This window comes from Hyperoodon ampullatus (assembly GCF_949752795.1).
Source record: "Hyperoodon ampullatus genome assembly, chromosome: 2".
Taxonomy (NCBI): Eukaryota; Metazoa; Chordata; class Mammalia; order Artiodactyla; family Ziphiidae; genus Hyperoodon; species Hyperoodon ampullatus.
Genome location: NC_136915.1, coordinates 65,750,830 through 65,769,746, shown reverse-complemented (window position 1 = coordinate 65,769,746; position 18,917 = coordinate 65,750,830). Strand labels below are relative to the sequence as shown.

Sequence of the window (18,917 nt, the reverse complement as noted above, 5' to 3'; positions counted from 1 at the left end):
TGAATGTTTTAATTGCTTGCAGTTGATGCTCTAGATAAGCTATTGTTGGTATAATATCAAAATGACTTTAATCACTCTAATGAAATTATGCATATCCAGGGACTTATAAACCAGCTGCCTAAAAGTAAATCCAGATTTACTGCTCCATGATAGAAACTGAAGCAGCAATTACTCTTGCAGATTGTGGAATAAAGAATTTGGAGTGATTTAACCCAGTAACAGATTAATCTTGAAATAGAGACATATGATCATTAAAATGTTGTACGAATAAACTGTCCCCCAATTTACAAGTTAACTGTTTGTCTTGGCATAGTGAATTACATCATACATTATTCTAAGAGAAAAATATCAGATTGGCAATTTTTTCTTTAGAACTATGCTGAGATAAAATCACAAATCCAATAAACCTCAGGGTGAATCACACCTAAATAATGCAGTACAAAATTTGGTTACATGCTTTTATTACATTTTCATTTCCCTTTTATCATAAATCCATGTTTGTTAGCATAAGATAATTTTTGTATCCAATACAGGATTTTACATATTGTACCAAAGTGGTTTTTTTGTTCAATATTTAGTTATGTGGCACAGCAATTAAAAAGGAAGAGTTGTTACAGGATTATGTTTGTTATTTCCTTGCTTAAGATACTCTGTTTAGAAAGTAATAGTGTTTTTACTGATTAAAAGAAATATTTAGATTTGGGTAATCTAGATACAGACTTAGGGATTAAAGGGAGGAGTTGGGGCAAACATGGAGTTGTTACTTTTGGCTTTTCTGATTTCCCTCATCAATCAAAAATAGTGACTATTAATTTAAAAAAATTCAACTGCTTAAAGAGAACTATACATATTTAAGGATAAAATATTGAAAACTTACCAACATAAGAAAGGAAAACACTTGAATGTTGGTTTTGACTTAAAGTAAAATATTATATATTATAATGAATTATATATATTGTATTATAATGATAAAACATTTTTCTTTCTAAAAATGTATAAAATTTCTTTCTTTTTAAAAAATAATGCCAGAAACTACTTTTTCCCATTTTATGTACTTAGCTGAAACATAACTTACTTTGTTTCATTTTGTCATAGCATCTGAGAGTTCGTTCCTTCCATTATGTAGATGAGGAAAATGAGAGGCATCCAGAGGTACAGTGGCTCCCCAAGGTCACCGGTCCAGTTCTGAGCAAGATTGAGAGCAGATCCCAGCCCCCTGACTAGGTGCAAGATACTTGTTTAGTACTATCCAACCCCAGTTAGCTATTCTCAGTAGCAAAGTGTTTCCTGTATTTCCATAATATGAGAAGTATGAAACCCCTAATAATAGTGATTAGATACACTTATTTTTTAAAAGTATCACTTTCAACTATTAATTTTGATGAATTGCTGAAATTAGCTACAGTCTCAAATTGGAGTTAACATAATGAAACTTTTCCTGGGTCTTAGATCATGCTTTAATCAATAGAGTTCATATAAAATGGCTACTTGACTGCTGGAAAATGTGGCACATACAGATGAAAAAAGAACAAGGCTTAGCTGAATGATTTTCTGGGAGATGATGTACACTCTGTGATAAGATTGCAAAACCAAAGGTTACAGGAGAATATTACTTGGCTAAGTGTTATTTTGCGTGCATATTGATCCCAGAACTGACTTTTTGTTATGTCATTGGACAGTCTTGAATGATAGGTTGGAATGGGGACTGAAGTAATTGAATCCTGTCCACACAATAGTTTTGTCTCAGCTTGCCCTTGATTGCCATGAAAGTAATCATTCAAAATGGAAAAGTTGGGTGACTCAGAGTTGACTTGTGGTTCAGCAATCTTAGCAATTTAGTTGGACTGAAAAGAATCTGCCCTTTTTACAAATCAAAGCTGTGCATGATTCAGTGAAATGTGAATAGGTTTTTAGAAGATTTCTGTTTTAAAAAAAGGGCCTTTAAAGTTAGGCTTGGAGCAGTAAACTCCTTCAAAATGTAGCATTCATTAATTTCTCTTGCTTTTGGATGAGAATAACAATACAATTAATTATTTGGGAACATGGCAAGTGCATCTTTTATTATCATAGTGATTCATGATGTGTTGCAGTTTGATTTTAGACATCAGGCCACAGATCGATTGTTTATTATGTACACCTATGAAATCACAGAATATTTCTGCTTGTAAAGAGTACAGTTCTTCACAGGCAGTTTTATTTATCATTCGTCCTTTCAAACAAGGCAGACGTTGGCCCCCTGGGTTCATGTGGATACGAAGAACAAAGTAACTTTTTTCTGGCTCTCTTTTAATTCCTTCTCTGCCCCATTTTCTTGTATTTCCATAACCTGATCCTGTTGTACCTATTTGTGCATTCCTCACTACTTCTACACAAACACAGCGGCTGCTTCACCAGCCCCTTGCCTCCTGCCTCCACCCCCCACTCCGCCCCACATTGTTATCTTGTCTTTTCCTGTGTTCTTTCCTTTGTCTGCAATAGGACAAAGGATTTTAAATTCAAAATTGTATTTTAAGCTCAAACCGTATCCATCTTTTAAGATTCAGATTAAGACTGTGAAGCTTTCCCAACTGACTTTTATTCCATTTTATCCCTCTCTTTTGATGACAATGGCTCTTAACACCTAAAACTGAAGCATTTCATTGTACCTTGACTTACATTAACTGTTTTTTTCTTTTTTCTATTACTCTTTATCATATATTGATTTTTTTAGTTGTTAAAAATAGGTGTAACTTACAATCCATAAAATTCATCCACTGTAAGTGTACAATTCACTGATTTTTAGGAATTTTATAAGGTTGTACAGCCATTCTCACAGTTTTAGAACATCTCCATCACTTCAAAAAGTGCCTTTGTGCTCACTCTTTGGCAATTAATCTTCACTCTCATAGCCAGCCCTAGGACACCTTTGATCTGCTTTCAGGCTCTACAGGTTTGCCTTCTATGGACATTTCTTGTAAATGAAATCATACAATAGGTAGTATTTTGTGTCTTGCTTCTTTCACTTTGCATAGTGTTTTTAAGAATCATCCATTTGTAGCATCTGTCAATAGTTGCTCTCTTATAGCTGAGAATACATTCTGTTACATGGATATACCACATTTTATTCATCTACTCCAGTTGATGGATATTTGCATTGTTTCCAGTTTGGGACTATTATAAGTCATGCTGTAATGAATATACAAAGACAAATTTTTTGTGTGTAGACATCAGTTGTCATTTCTCTTGAGCAGCTTCCTAGGAGTGGGTGTGATGGCTTTTGCTTCCTGAGAATGGATCATACCCTTTCCAGTTTCTTTGTGTCTTTTGATATTTTGGTGGAAAACTGGACAATTTAGATGATCTATTAGAGCAACTATGGATTCTGAATTCTCACTTTCCCTCTGGAAGGTTATTCTTGGGTTTTTTATTTGTTTGTTTGTTTAGTAGCTTATCTAGAACAAATCTGTGAAATTCTTGTCCCCTCTCCTTGGTATACAGCCACTGGTGTCTCTGCTCAGATTTTTTTTTTTTGTTGTTCTGTTTTTACTTTTTAGGCTAATCTCTTAGGGTTGTCTCTGTGTTTTCATAGTTTAGTGAACATTCAGTGATTTGTCAGAGGTCATGTACAATCACTTTGAGCCAGTATAGCCTCCGTCTTCTGCCAGTGAATCTGTTTGTAGGTTTATTAGTTTCCTGGGACTGACATAACAAACGTCCCCAAATTTGGTGGCTTAAAACAACAGAAATTTATCATCTTACGTTCTGGAGGCCAGAAGTCTAAAATTAAGGTCTTAGCAGGGCCATGCTTCCTCTGAAAGCTGAAGGGGAGAATCTTTCCTTGCCTCTTCCAACTTCAGGTGATTCCCAGCAATCCTTGGTGTTTCATGGCATGTAGCTCCATCACTTCAACCTGTGCTTATCCTCCCATGTTATTCTTCTCTGTGTATCTGTGTGTGTATCCTCTCCTCTTCCTATAAGGATATCAGTCATTGGATTTAGGACAAAACAAATCCTGGATAACCTCATCTTGATCCTTCCCTGATTATATCTACAAAGACCCTATTTCAAAATAAGGTCACATTCTGAAGTTCTGGGTGGTCATGAATTTTTGGAGGGCAATATTCAACACACTATAGTGGGCTCAGGAGTACATTCAAAGTTCAGGCAGTTTTCAAGTCCATTCCAACTTTTACTTTCCACCAGGATCTAATGTTTCCTTTGTACACAGGTGCAAGCTTGCAATAGGACAGGGATGTGTGAATAAGTTGGGCCAACTCCAATCCATGCTGCTTCTAGTTAGCTGGAGATGTGCAGAAAGCTTATTGAATGTGTCTATGACTGCCTTATTGCCTGTATCTCCGTGTTAAATTTCTGGCTAGTCCACTGACCTGTTGCTTGCCCTAATTAGAACTACAGTCTCAGGCTAGCAGAACCTCTGACCTTCCCTGTCAGTTTGCTCTGAGATTGCCACTTATTACTAGTAATGCCACTGACCAAGGTTTTTTTTTTTTTGTCTTCTGCTCTAAATCAAGTCGGCCTCTACTGACAGTGAAGCTGCTGGTTACCTATGGCCTGCCCTTCCCTTCTAGAACTGCAGTGGCAGGAGAGGGCAATGGGAGCAGCCCTAGGCAAGAATGCCACAGATTCCCACTGTTCCTACCAAAAGTTCAGTACTTTTTCATGAAAAACTGCTGCTCAGTTTGTTCTAAGTCTTTGGTCCATTTTCAGAGACAAAATTTTAAGGGAAGAGGATTTGGTGACCTTACTCTAGAAGTCTGGTACATTGATTTTTGTCTCTCCTGCTAAATTATAACTTCTTAAGGGAGGAGAACAAGTTTGATATTTCTTCAGTATTTTTATGTCTCTTTAGTACCTAAAACAGTGCTACCACTGTCAGTCAACAATGAATAACTACATTTTACAAATATTATAGGATGCTTTCTAATAGCGCCCATTATAATATTTAAGACTGCTCTGTGAAGTGGGAAAACTGGGTCACCCCCTCCACTCCACTTCCTCACCCACTCCCCCTGCCATCCTCATTTTATAGATGAAAATTCTGAAATGCAACAAAGTTCAATGTCTCATCAAGGCACACTCAACTAATAAGTGAAGAACTGGGACATGGACCAAAATCTTCTGATTTCTGGTCTATAATCTTTCCACTATTCCATGTAGAAACCATGAAGTCATGGTTGGGAAGTGTCACTAAATCTTAAAATATAAAATTATAAATTTATAATTAATATAAATTTAAAATTACTTATAAAATAAGTAACAAGGGACCAAAGGTAGAGGGTGTCAATTTCTGTTCAATAAGTTTGAAAAACAATGGAAGAAATGAACTAATATATGGATGTGCTCTCCAACCATGTGGGTACCAAATAGAAGGGCAGTCATGTCCAAGAGTTGATCTCCTGTGCCCATTCTCAGCATTTCCTTGACTCTACTCTCTTCCTGGGCTGGGTCCTTAGGGAGTTAAGGGGTGTGATGCTGCAGCAGAATGGATCATATTACATGAATGTCTCATTCAAGTTTCTGTAATAAGAGCAGTCAAACTAGCTTTCTAGTTACCACTTAAAAAGTCCATATATAAAGACCAGTGGATTTTGATATCTATTGTATCTTAGTTTCTCCAGACACTAACTTGCCAATGTTCTCTTTCCTATTTTGTTTAATTTCACATCACAAATACTAAGGTATAAGTGATGGAATTACTTTTTTAATAAGTCTATTCTTTAGTATAAGTTGCATCTGATTTAGAATTTTTAGGGGCATAATATGGTATATACAAAGTATTTCTAGATGAATATGAAAGAATGAGTTAAAATAATGATTCACGAATTATTTATTGGAGGCTTCCTGTGCCATTGTCCTGTGATCTGGGGAAATGAAATTTAAACTCTCATGGATTTCACAAACATGCAGGACAGCAAACATCTAGATCAAGGTTCTCAAAGTGTGGTCCCTGGACCAGCAGCATAAGCATCACCTGGCAACTTGATAGAAATGCAAATTCTTGTGCCCTGTGGAATCAGAAACTCTGGGATGAGGCCCAGAAATCTATGTTTTCATAAGCTTTTCAGGTGATTCTGATGCACACTAAAACTTGAGAACCACTGGTGTAACCATATTTTAATAATAAGTGTAACAATAGGAAATATTGCAAAAGAGAGGCAAAAATTATCAAGCCTATTATTGGTAGAAGTGGAAGAGTCCAGAGAGGCTTATTGTAGGAAGTAACATTAGAAGTGTCATGAGAAGCAGGTTTCTGAGTCACTCTGTAGCATAGAGTTTCTCAGAATTGGGTTTTGGGATATATAGGGTGAGACTTCTTCAAAAAGCATTATAGAGACTTGAAATGATTAAAAATTGTTAATTGCAAGCAGTGGCTCTTAATTTATTGGTGAGACTTTTGGGTGGGTTGGGGACCAAGAAGTGGTCTCAAATCTAGGCAGAACTGAGAATGGATTGAAGATGGAATAATTCTGCCTCATCCATACATGTATCAGGATGTTTCAAGTCACAACTAAAGATAAAAATTTATTTAAAAGCATTACTGAGTAAAAAAATAGTCATATAAAAGCATTACTGAGCTTACAACAGCCTTTTGTTATGTACTTTATTGCTAGATAACATAGCAAGATAGAGGCGTGGAATCTAGAGAGATGTTTGGATTCAAACACTAACTCTCCCTCTTACTGTATGATTTTGGCTGAATTACTGAGCTCTAAACCTAAATTTCTACATTATGGAAACAAATGATAGTAATATTTCCACTTCATATGGTTGTTGAGAAATAACACACCCAAGGTAATTAGGCATAATGCCTGGCCATATTAAATGCTCATATAATTTTAGGTTTTATTATTTTATTACAAGTCAAAGAGTTTTATAATGCTTTGGAGTATTTATTATATATATAAGTAATAGAATGTGTTTTTGTGGTTAAAAAATTGTCCTCAAGTTAAAAAGGAGATCTAGAAAATAATACTGTACTTAAATAACAGAAAAATGTTATTTAAAACATGTTAGTTCAAAGTCAGTTGCTTTCACTAATGTATTTCCTTTTTCAATTCCAGAGACCTTTCAGTTTATTTCCAAAAGGCACTACGGTTTCCCCTTCAGTCTCACCTTTTTCCTGAACGGGATACAGGTGAACAGGTTAAGTTCCTGCTGCGAATATAAGCATCGAAAAGGTTCCAGACTTGGAGGCAAACGAGGCTACTTTGGGTTTGTGTGTGTCGAGAGATCATCTCCTTGCTACAAGTATGGAAACAAATGTCCTTTGGTAGAGGGCAAGTTTTGCTACATTTTTCTTTGTATGCTTTTACTGATGTATTTCTCAGCACAATTTGTTAAGAATCATATCAATGTAGATGAGCCTAAAATATCTAAGTTAAAGGATGTTTATCATAATCCTGTGTGTTGTATTTAAAATTATAAGATATAAAGTAGATTTCCAGATGTATTATATAGTGGGCATAAAAGCTGGCAGTGTTTCAAATTCTGTTTCTTTTCTACCTCTTCTTTTCCTTGTAATGCTTTAAGTTCTGTCTCTAAAGGGAAGGAGAGAGGCTTTCCCCCCCTCATTCCTCATAGTAATTTATTTTGGGCTGAGCTCCAGAGCATGTGTCAAGCATCCGGCTTATATAGTTGCATATTATAGGTTTTGCATAATAGAGGTGTGCCTGCATTATCGTGTAGCCCCGTGATCACTCTCATGACCCAAATTTCAATCTCAGACATAAAAAAATACATGATAAAATGTCAGTTTTGACTATTGTTCATTAGTTTTCATATTGGACATTCTGTTTGTAGTCAGGAGATCTTCTTGCAGGCTTTGCTTAATTTTTTCCTGAAAGCACTCATGGAGAATTGACTCTGTGCCAAGCTAGAACATGGCAATGAACCAACCATAGAACCTGACCCATAGAGCGCCTTCTGACAGGGGAAGTGAAAATAATATACCAATAAACCCATGCCAATATACCAATAATACACCAACAAATTAATGTATATTAGATGGTAATAAACGTGATGAATGCAAAGCAGGGTAAGGGAGATATAAGGAATGAGGAGGGCCAAGTGTCAGAAAGCAGTATTATTTTATGTAGGATGGTCAGTAAAGGCCACTCTGATGTCTTTTGAGGAGAAACCAGAAAAAAAGTCTCCTTTTTCAAATAGGTTTTTAGGTAGAGGAAAAGCATATACCAAGGGTGTGAGACAGGATTATGCTTAGTGTATGTAAACTAGTGTGATCAGAGCAAAAGTGAGAAAGGGAGAGTGATAGATGATGTCACTGTCAGAGAGACAGTGGAGTCAAGTCACATAGAGTCCTATGGTCATTGCAAAGACTTTGACTTTTATTCTGAGAGGGATGGGAAGCCTCTCAGGTAGGTTTAGAGCAATGGTCTGTCATGATCTGATAGTAGCTCCTATGGGAAAAATAAAATAGGGAGGGTGGAGGGAAGAGTGGAAACTACTTTAATCCAGAGGAGAGAGTGGTAGGAAGAGTTACAAGTGATTAGGTTCTAGATGTATTTTGAAGGTAGGGTTTACAGGATTTATTGATGGATTGGATGTAAGGCATGAGATAAAGAGCAGAGTCAGAGATGATTGAAAAGTTTTTAACCTGAACAACGGGAAAGATGCCCAGTTAACATGGGGAAGACTGTGGAAGATGCAGCTTTGGGAGTGGAAGGAGGGGATTTTGGTTTTGGACACCCTGAGTTGGAGACATCTATGAGATATGCAAGTAGAAATGTTGAGTAGGCAGTTGGATCTGTGAATCTGGGGTCTGGTGAGAAGTCCAGGCTGGAGATATATAAATTTGAGGATTGTTTACATATGGATGGCATTTAGAGTCATAAGATGGGATGAGACTGCTTAAGAATAGAATGCAGTAAGAGAAGATGCCTGAGTGATAAGCTCTGGTCACTTTAGTTCAAAGGTGAGGACGATAAAGAGGAACCAGGAAAAACCTAGGAAGGAAGGCCAGTGATTAGACAGAGAACCCAGAGAAAGCAATGTCCTGGAAATGAACAAAATGTATCAAGAATAAGGCATAATCAACTGGGTTGAATGTGTGGGTAGGTGAAGCAAAATGAAAATTCAGGCTTGAGCGTGATTATTTGGTAATGTGCTGGTTATTGGTGATTCTGGCACAAGTTGCTATTGTGGGGTGGTAGGAATGCAGGCTTGTTTGGCGTGGGTTTAAGAAATAATTGGAGAAGAACTAAAGCCAGAGGTGATACATAGCTCTTATTAAAGAGTTTTGCTCTAAAGGATGGAAATTAGGTGGCAGCCAGGAGGGAGGATGTAGGGGCCCAAGGGGGCTTATTATTTTTTAAGATGGGAGATATTATAATATGGTTATAAGCTGATAGATAGGGTTGGTACCCTAGGGGGGGAAAAACACATTGATCAGGTGTGACATAGAGAGAGAAATCGCTGGGGCAAAGTGCTTGAGTAGACTAGAGGAGATGGGATATAGGGCTCAAATGGAGGAGTTAGCCTTAGATGAGAGGAAGCATTCTTCTGTAGTAACAGGAAGAAAGATGGCATATAGGGCAGAGAGAGATTCAAGTTGGTGGCTGTGTTGGGATCAGCTGGAAGTTCTCTGCTGATTATTTCTATTTTCCAGTCAAAGAGTGAGTGGAGCCTTAACCTCAGCTGATTATGAAGCTAAGAAAAAATTGAAAACCAGTGTCTTATGAGAACTGTGCATTTTAGTTGAGGGTAATAGAACTTACTCTTAAACATCACAACCATTTTGTTATTATTATTTGAAAACTTCAAAGAAAGAAGCTAGAGAGAACCAAGTGAAATCATATAAAGAATTGTACAGAAGCTAGTTAAGTGTTGAAAGGAGAGTAGATGCCATCCATCAGATTTTGGCACTGATTATTAAACCTCGATAGAAAGTGTTTAGGACCAAACATTTTATAGCTTGGATTTATACAGCAGTTCCCAAAGAGTGCAATGTGTTCACACATGGATGGTTGTATACAAACTCATTAGCTTTCCTGGGAGTTAAACAAATGTCTTGCTCACAAATGACTTGCCCACATATATGGAGAACACATATTTGACTTGGAACAGAAAAGCAACCTCAGGTAGGTCCTAAATATACCTAGGCATTCCTGCTACATTGCCCTAGACCATTCACTGTCCCACTTGCTAGATGACTCTTTCACACCTCTTCTCTCTCTTAAAGAGGAAGGATTTAGAAATTTTTGGAGCTGCCTGTTTAAGGTCCTTAGAAAACAAGAAAAGCTTAGCAGTGTTCACTTCCAAAGTATGGAGGTTCCACACTTGTGTCCATCCCTCAATCATGGGAACTCTTTGAAGAGTCATGGTAGTTACTTTCAGTTGCTTAAGTGAAACACAGGAAAAAGAATTGCCTAACCAAGAGAATGCAGACTGCTTTGAGCTTTAGTAATAAGAATCAACACCTCAAATTATACTCAGAAGTCAAATAGGTAGTCAGTGACGAGGAAAGCACAGATGTTACCCACTTTGTTTGCCTAATTCCCTTAAGCAGATGGGCAATAAAAAGTCTGTGCATGCAGTAGGGAGGCATCAAAGCCTCTACACAGTCAGAACATAAACTAAAAGTAACAGCATATCAGAGGCTCCAAATCAATATATTTGGTGTTGCCATTGATAAGGGAAGAATAGCTTGAACAGAAGAAATGCTAGTAACATAGTCTCTGAAGATTCATGACACCTTTATTCCAAGGAAAGCAGTGTGCTACGTATATCATCATTATAGTCAAGAAATAATTTATCATGCTTAATATGGCTGAGGTAAATATGTTCTGATTATCCCATTTTTCACAGCCTGATAGTTACTTTGAGTGCATATCCTTTTAGCTTTATTTTATGGGGAGATAGTGAAAGGATAAGTGATATAACTAAGTTCTCATATTTACTTGTTGGGAGAATGAATTAAAATCAATTCCTATGCTATTGCTAGTCTAGGGATGGCTGAAATTCAGTGATATCTTCAGTTTAAGAAATTGCCATTGGGCTTGATTCACGTAGAGGCAATTTTCAGATTTTACGTATTGTTTCTATTCTTCCTGGACTGGAAAGTCTTGACTGCATTCTGACCCCACTCTAATTGACCCAGTTCCCCAGTAGTTGTGTGACATGGAGAGAAGGGGATATGTGAAGTTCTAGAGGAGGAGTGGGGAGACTGGTAGCTGCCAGGCATCTCTTTCAGGTCAGGGATTGTCTCTAGGCCTTGGTGAAAACTTCTCCACATTCTGTTAGTCTTTGTGAGGAGACTGTGAGTACTTGCCCTGGTGATAAGGCCAGCAGTGTAACATTTGTCTGTGTAACTAGTCATCAGAGAAAGCTATATCTGTAATCTACTAATATGGGTGTACTTCAGTGGGAGGTGATGGAGTCTAATGGTCCTGAGCTGAAAGCCAGCTTTATCACTGACCTGCTGGGTGAACTTGGGCAAGTCATGGAATCCTTGAAGCTTCAGTTTCCTCATTTGGAAAGTGATGACGATAGTTCTTAAGTTATTGGTCTGTAAGGGAATATATCATATAAGACCATGTATATAAAGTACCCAGTAAAGAGGTTGGCACAGAAGGAGTGCTGGATGCTCTTGTTGTTATCATAGTCATTATTTTTATTAATGTATGTATTATAGTTATTGGAATTCCTATTTTGATATTAACTCGAGAGATAGGATAAAAGCTATAGAAGAATTTACTAATGTTACTTTTGTTATAACTGATTTTTTAAAATATTTTTTAATGTCTTAAAACATTCAGATCATTTGCTGGCTCACCAGATTTGACTTAGAATGACTTTATGACCTCTATAGATTATTGCCATTTTCCAAAACAAAAGCTTATTGCCAGGAAAAATCACCAAAAGACTGTGGTACAGGTTTCAAAGGGCCATTCTAAAAGCAATAATGGCAGTTCTGTTAAAATAAGCATTCAGGCTCCTGAAGTGTTTATTTAAAGGGCACAAAAATATTTAACTGATTGTGTTTCTTAAAAAATCAATCATAATTAGTTAGAGTCAGTTTTGTATGTAAGTCTTTTTGTTGTTGTCTTGTTGGAATAATAAATTATCAAAGACCGAATGACATCTTTCTTCTGATAATTTTATCTCAGCTTCCTTTTATTGATAAACCTGAATGTTCTTTTATCACATAATTCTAATATGAGGACTTAAATTACCTATCTATCTATCTATCTCTGTTATAAAGCCAAATATATACTTTAAGGCGCAAAGTTTAGTTTGAGACTATAATTCATTGTTGGTAAGTTGCTTTCTTTTCTTGTGTAATTACTGTGGGTAAAACTATTAAGAATTGTGTTTATTTACAAGATTTTGGTATTAATAAGGAGAAAGTAGTTTATTTTAATTAACTCTGTGTACTATGATAAATATGTTTCTTGTAACATTTGTTACTGGAATAAGAGAAGTGATTTAAAGATCTTTGCAGTTCCATTGTGCTATATATAAAGGTTAATCAACACTTTATGTTAATATTTTTCCTAGGTGCATTATTGCAATGGGCCTTGACAAAAAAACAACTTCACCAAAACCTAGGAAAGAAAAGAGTATTGAGAGAAGAGAGGGATTGATGAAGGGTGAGGGGAAACTGAGGAAGGATAGAGAGTACCTGATACCAAGAAGGAGAGATATGGAGGGGAGCAAAACCTCAGCTTCAGCCATTTTTTCAGCTCAAGAACTACATACAGGGATCGGCGAAGTGAGAACTGCTGTCGAAGAAATGGAACGTAAAGAAAAGCCAGGACAAGAAGTCTGGGAAGATGACCAAGAAAACATATTTAAATATGGTAATGAGTAACACTGGGTTCTTTTGCTGTTGCATGGTCGTTTTAAGACTTTACAATGTGGACTTCCCTGGTGGTGCAGTGGTTGAGAGTCCGCCTGCTGATGCAGGGGACACGGGTTCGTGCCCCGGTCCGGGAAGATCCCACATGCCGCGGAGCGGCTGGGCCCGTGAGCCATGGCCACTGAGCCTGCGCGTCCGGAGCCTGTGCTCTGCAACGGGAGAGGCCACAACAGTGAGAAGCCCACGTACCGCAAAAAAAAAAAAAAAAAAAGACTTTACAATGTGATTATAAAAATTTGCAAAAATATCCATTAAATGTTGTTACTCAGTTTCGATCTTCAGGCAACTGTGTTGCAGGTGAGGAATCCCTGACCACCTTATCAACTGTTTTGCAAGGAGTTCTGTGTGGCCTGTCTTAGAGGAGGGCAGCCTCACTCCAGGGGGTTGGAGATGCTTGGAGGGGGAGGCGGGAAAGGAGAGTTTGCGACTGAGTGAGCCAGAGGCTCTGTTCACTTATGCAGGGAGAGACCATTTCACCAAACAGAATTTTGCCTGTTTTTTTTTTCAGTATTCGATGTACTTGCTTTGGTGAAACTGATGCTTTGGCATCAGGTAGGAACAACCTATATGATTATATAGTGATAGAGTATTCCATAACTGAAAACATTTGATGTAGGTCTGGGGTCCTGGAACTTGTCTGCATTTCTTGTTTTCTTGTTCTTCCCTTCCCTCCCCTCCTGTCCCTTCCCCTCCCTTTTCCTCACTCTCCTCTCCTTCTTCTTCATCTTCTTCCTCCTCATCCTTCTCCTCTGCCTCTTTCTCCTTGTTTCTTTCCCCCCTCTAACCGCATACACACACTCATATATATATATATATATATATATATATATCCTTACCTTATATATATACATACCCTCACCTTTTGATGTAGTAGATATTATTACTCTCTCCATTTTAAGAAAATGAGGCTCAGACATACAGAGAGAAAGTAGCAGAACTAAGTTTCATACTGTAGGAAAGGAAAAACTTTTCCCTCTGCCCATCTTAGGTTCATTAAATGTATCCTTGTAAATGAAACTGACAAAAGAGATTAAAAAGGGAAAACAAGCAAAAGTTTATTCGCAGGTGCATCGTGCATATGTATGGGAGCACTCAGCTGAGTAACTCAAAGAGGTGGTTAGAACTTGGGCTTATATGCCATCTTAATAAAAGAAAAATACATTTTTTTCAAGAAGTGACAAGGCAAAGGAAAAGGACATTGAGCTTCCAGGGGCAACAAATTGTGGGAAGGCAAATATTATGTGGAAACTAATGGTAGATAAGGGCTAGTTCTAGTGAAGTTTGTTATGTTGATTCCTCTGGTGCCATCTCTGGGCTGCTAAGGATCAGAATTGTCTCCTATGATTAACTTTTGTCCTTCCTGGGAGAGAGGGGAGGGGAGACACCTTCAAAAATTTATGTCCTGCTTTTAGGGTAATGGGGGGAGGGCAGAGAGCTTCTCTTCTATTTACTACTTCTCAATTGCCTTCAGCTCAAAATAAAACTTATGCCCAAGTGGCATAGTTTGGGGTGGCATACTCTGCTACCCTTTAATACTAAGCCTTGTCTAATTCCAAAGCCCAAACTTTCAAACACTGTACATGTGACCTCCTCTTCTGTACAAGCTATCCTTGATGTTACCTGGTTGTGGGTGATATGTCCAAAGAATCAGAAAAGGGGAGCTGCCTGAGAGTCCCTCTTGCACCCAGGAGACAAAGCCTGGATTAGAGGAGCACTAGTCATTGGCTGGGATGAGTGTGGAAGGGCTGGTATCAGGAAAGGGGCATCTCCTAGGTCTCTTCTTCCCCACCTTCTCTAGTTGCTGCCCAACAGTTTCAGAAATCCAAGAAAATAATTACAGAGTTGTTACAGCATTGGACTTTATATCTGTTTATTACTGAAATAATGTGACTATCTAAAAAAGATTTCACTCCTAACACTTTGACCCAGCTTACCTCTCTCCATGATCCTTTCTAGTCTTTATTCTTATCTTAAACTGAAAATTTTAAAATATCTGTAGATAACAATAGCAACAGCAGAAAAATTAACAAATGAGATGTGTTTTCGTGTTTTAACTTTCACAACATACAGGTATGTTTATTTAGGCCATGTTCAATTTCTGTATTTTTTTTTTCTTAAACTAACATGGCCCGTGCTATGAGTAGCATGCTTTATGACAATAAAACAGCTTTTCCCAAGATCTTTCTTCTGTGTTGGCTCCTTAATGGACTTTAAATGCCCATTTCCATTTAAAAAAAGAAGAAACAGTGGAGCAAGGCTTTAGCTCTCTGTAGAACAGCCGCTGATGGTCAGGGCAGCAAGAAGCCTGTGTGGAGGTCAGCCAGGGAGAGCTGCAGAGGGATTGATGTTGACCTCACGTTGACTTGCTTCCTCATTAGTGGGGATGGTAAACAACAAGCTAATTACATTCTCTGGAAGAAGAAAGATGAGATGGGGAAACAGAAGAAATTATGAAAAGGGATACAGAAAGCATGCCACTAGTTCATTCATACTGAAAACATGAGTAGATGAGACAAAGGAGGTGTGCTTTGAGCTGTGATGCTAATGGTGTTCCTGGTTAATAGAAGCCTAATATTTAAATGTGATGATAGAACAAAGCCAGGGCAGCCTTGAATTTCCTGTTTTGAGAGAAAACACTGAAGCTCCTGCCAAATAGGATTCAGGGATTGTTCTTGTGGTTCACTATGTGGTCCTTCAATTTTATGGTCTGCTCCAATAATATAACTGCAATTGTGTCCTAATTGTGGACACTCGTACGACTCTGATTTTAATCAGGTGCCTCCATTAAAGTGTATTGTTGTCAATAAAGCACATATTGTGTGTGATTTCTATGACCAACTCTCTCCACCCCCAATCAATCATGATTACTACTAATCTCTAACATTTATTAGGAGCCTACTGTCCTTGGCACTATACTAAGCATATTTTAGGGATTATTGCTTTTAATAGTCCCCATAACGTTGTGAGGCGGGTACCACCCATATCATAGGTGAAGAAACTGAAGCTTAAAGATGTTAAGCAAATTGACAGGTCACACAGCTGTGTTTTAACTAGTACTTGGACACATGACAGCCTGACTCCAGAACCCTCATATTTCACCATGCTGTAATACTGTTGATGGACTTGCAGCAATTTACTCATGTACTGTCTGGCCCCTGCTTACCTTGTGACCAGCGGCAAATATCTCTTGTTTCTAATGTGTTTCTCTGTGTGTATGTATTCTGTGGCTAACTTCAACCACTCCTAGGAAGTCTTCCACAATCTCCAAATGACTTTCCACACTTGTTTGACTCTATTCCACTTATTTGACACTATTTCACATAATTAATCATGAGTCCTATATAAAAATCTACAGCAATTGAGTCCAATAGTGTTAAAACTAACATTACTGAGGGTCATGTATAAAAACCATTCTAACGTGAGTACAATATTTCTTGTGTACCTACGTCTTATTTCCTCAACAAAAATTGGAGATTCCTTGATAAGCAGGGGTTGTGTTACTGTAATGTCTTTTATCTTGCAATTTTAGCCTCTTTCAAACAGAAGGGTCCCAATAAAGTCTTATTGATTGACAGCTGACTAAACCAAGTGAGAAACTATCCCATTACTTGGCCTGAAATATTTGAATCAAAATGTTTGTTTTTATTAGTATGTCCTGTTTCCATTATGCAATATAAACTAATTTTTTCAACTTCTTGCTTGTTTTATAATTTTGTTCTACTGATTCACATTTCTCTTTCTCCATATTAAATCTCTTTCATGAAAACTTTCTCGTGATGAGTTCCCTTTGTTTGCCTTTTTTCGTTACAGTTTCTGATCTCACTTTTCTTCTCGCATCGCCCTCATACCTTCTCTGCATCAACAGACCTTTCTTCATATGCACAGGGCATGCATTTCTAAATTAAGTTTCCTTCATTCTGGCAGAGTGGACAGCTCTCAAGTAATTACCCGAAAGGCCCCCACTACTGGAGAAGAAAACAGACTATCTAATAACTAAAACACACAAAATAGGGAAAACTTTATTTTTCCTGTAATTTTTATTTTAAGAGCTAATTGTTTATTTGCTTAATTGGTTCTGCATGAAATCCTTTTGCTCTCTATCCTTGGCATGTTGTCACTTCAAGATTTTTAGTTTTTGGTGGAAGAAAAAGGGGAACAATTAAATATGAAAGGTGAAAAATTATAACCACAAGGGACAGATGGCATTTATATGATGTGACAGTTTCCTTTTTCTGCTACAGATGTGTTACACTTCTGAAGAAATGAAGCAAATTCATGACTGTGACAGGGATATTCTATTTTATAAGAATTTTTATCCTTGGAATGTAATTTTTTTATTGATCGTAGGGATGAATAGTGCATATGATTTCAGTTCTGGCCCAGGTACAGAATCCTTCATAATGCTTTTTCTTGATGTCCATTTGGGTCTCTCAAAGAATGTGCTATTTACAGTGTTACTTCTCAGGGCCTTTGGACTTGATTAATTGAATTTTTTCCACTTCACTATTCATTAACTTGATATCCAAATATTTTGAACATTCTTCCTATAAAATATGGCTTCACTGGGTCTCCAAATTAACTTTCATTATTATAATCCTGTTCTTTTCATTTTTAATTTATTTCTAATTTATTGTTTTCTATCAAGTTCTTCTCTTGTCCATTTTGGTTATTGTAGATGATGATGTCCATTTGTAAATGAACTTTTATTAGGTTTCAGGCTTGTCATTTGGAGCTTCATTTCTTTACTGCTCTTATATATGTAACTGATTGCAATCTTTGATCATTTGCAATTAGTTTTCCATGTTCACTAACTGTGTGAAAAAGAAGTGAAGAAAGGCCCAGAGAGGAGAGGATAATGGAGTCAAAGTTCTCATTAAAGTGAAATTGGTTAAGTATTAGGGATTCTATTTTCATTCTCATAGTGGAGCTTTTCTTTTCTCAGAATATGAAGAAGATTTCGAAGCAGATGAGGAGAAACAAGATGAGAAAGCTAATGAAGGACAGGCTGATGATCCAATGAATGGAATGCCAAAGTCACCCTCAGATGATGAAAAAGATCTTTTAGACCCTGAAAAAGAGAGTGAAACCTCATTGTGGAAGACGTCAGATGCTGATGACAATGTGAAAGATGAGGTTGATGGATGCTCTGAGAGTGAATTGGAAGAGGATAAACATGGCAAGTTGGTTAGCTTATCATTTGACATAGGCTGTTTACCAAGTGTACTCACTACTTTTCTTTTCCTTATATTTAATGAGATAATCCTCTTTAAGAGACTGTCCAGAACCTGGTTCCCTAACCGGAGGATGCTGATCAACCCCTCTTCCATAGATATCCAAATTATGGGGTCATTCTTCAATTCTTTCTCTTTCTTTAGTTTGCTGGGATTTTTCATCAGGGTGTCAGGTGAAGCTTGTAGTGACACATCTTCTGTTTATGTAGAAAGTTACTACCTTTTTTTCATCTCAAACTATCTCCTCTTATATACACACACATATACACCATTTTTGTGGCTTTGGAAAAATGAAAAGTAGCTCCCATTCAATTAAAGGAAAAGTTGAAAATTCCTCCCTTATGTTCATTTTTTTTTCTTAACTTACCTTGAACGCAGATGCTGGCATATTAGTTTATGGAAGGATCATTGCTCTTGAAAAAGCTTCCCCCTTATAGACTTCAAACCTAAAATGACTCTGAATGTTCACAGGGAAAATACAGAGCTTTTCAGGTAGATAAAGAAACCCTCACTGTCTGAGGCATATCTTAAATTTTTAAGACCTTTTTAAACACCTTAAATTACCAAAATAATGTCCAAAGAAGGAAAACATTTCTGGCTTTGTCCCATGAAAGGGTTTGGCCAAGGCTATGTGGGTCTTAGTAAATAAAATATATTCCCTGTTACATTCTGGGCATTTATCAGTGATAATAATTACCCTGTCTTATATTTAAGTATGTGTATGTCTTTGTAGTTTGCTTTAGACTAGAGAATGAGGTAACATTATGATGACTTTTTGAATTGCTGTCAATTTTTCCCATCCTTTTCAC

General features: G+C 37.2%; 1 protein-coding gene across 1 annotated transcript in view; it reads left to right on the top strand.

The window, feature by feature from the left end:
* ERICH3 (glutamate rich 3) overlaps positions 1 to 18,917 on the top strand; it is a gene marked incomplete at both ends in the record, with an annotated part of 118,997 nt that overhangs the window by 61,607 nt on the left and 38,473 nt on the right. Inside the window, 3 exon segments of the mRNA XM_079721119.1 lie at positions 7,062 to 7,248; positions 12,517 to 12,818; positions 17,820 to 18,053. Of these exon segments, the coding sequence (XP_079577245.1) occupies positions 7,062 to 7,248; positions 12,517 to 12,818; positions 17,820 to 18,053 (723 nt within the window).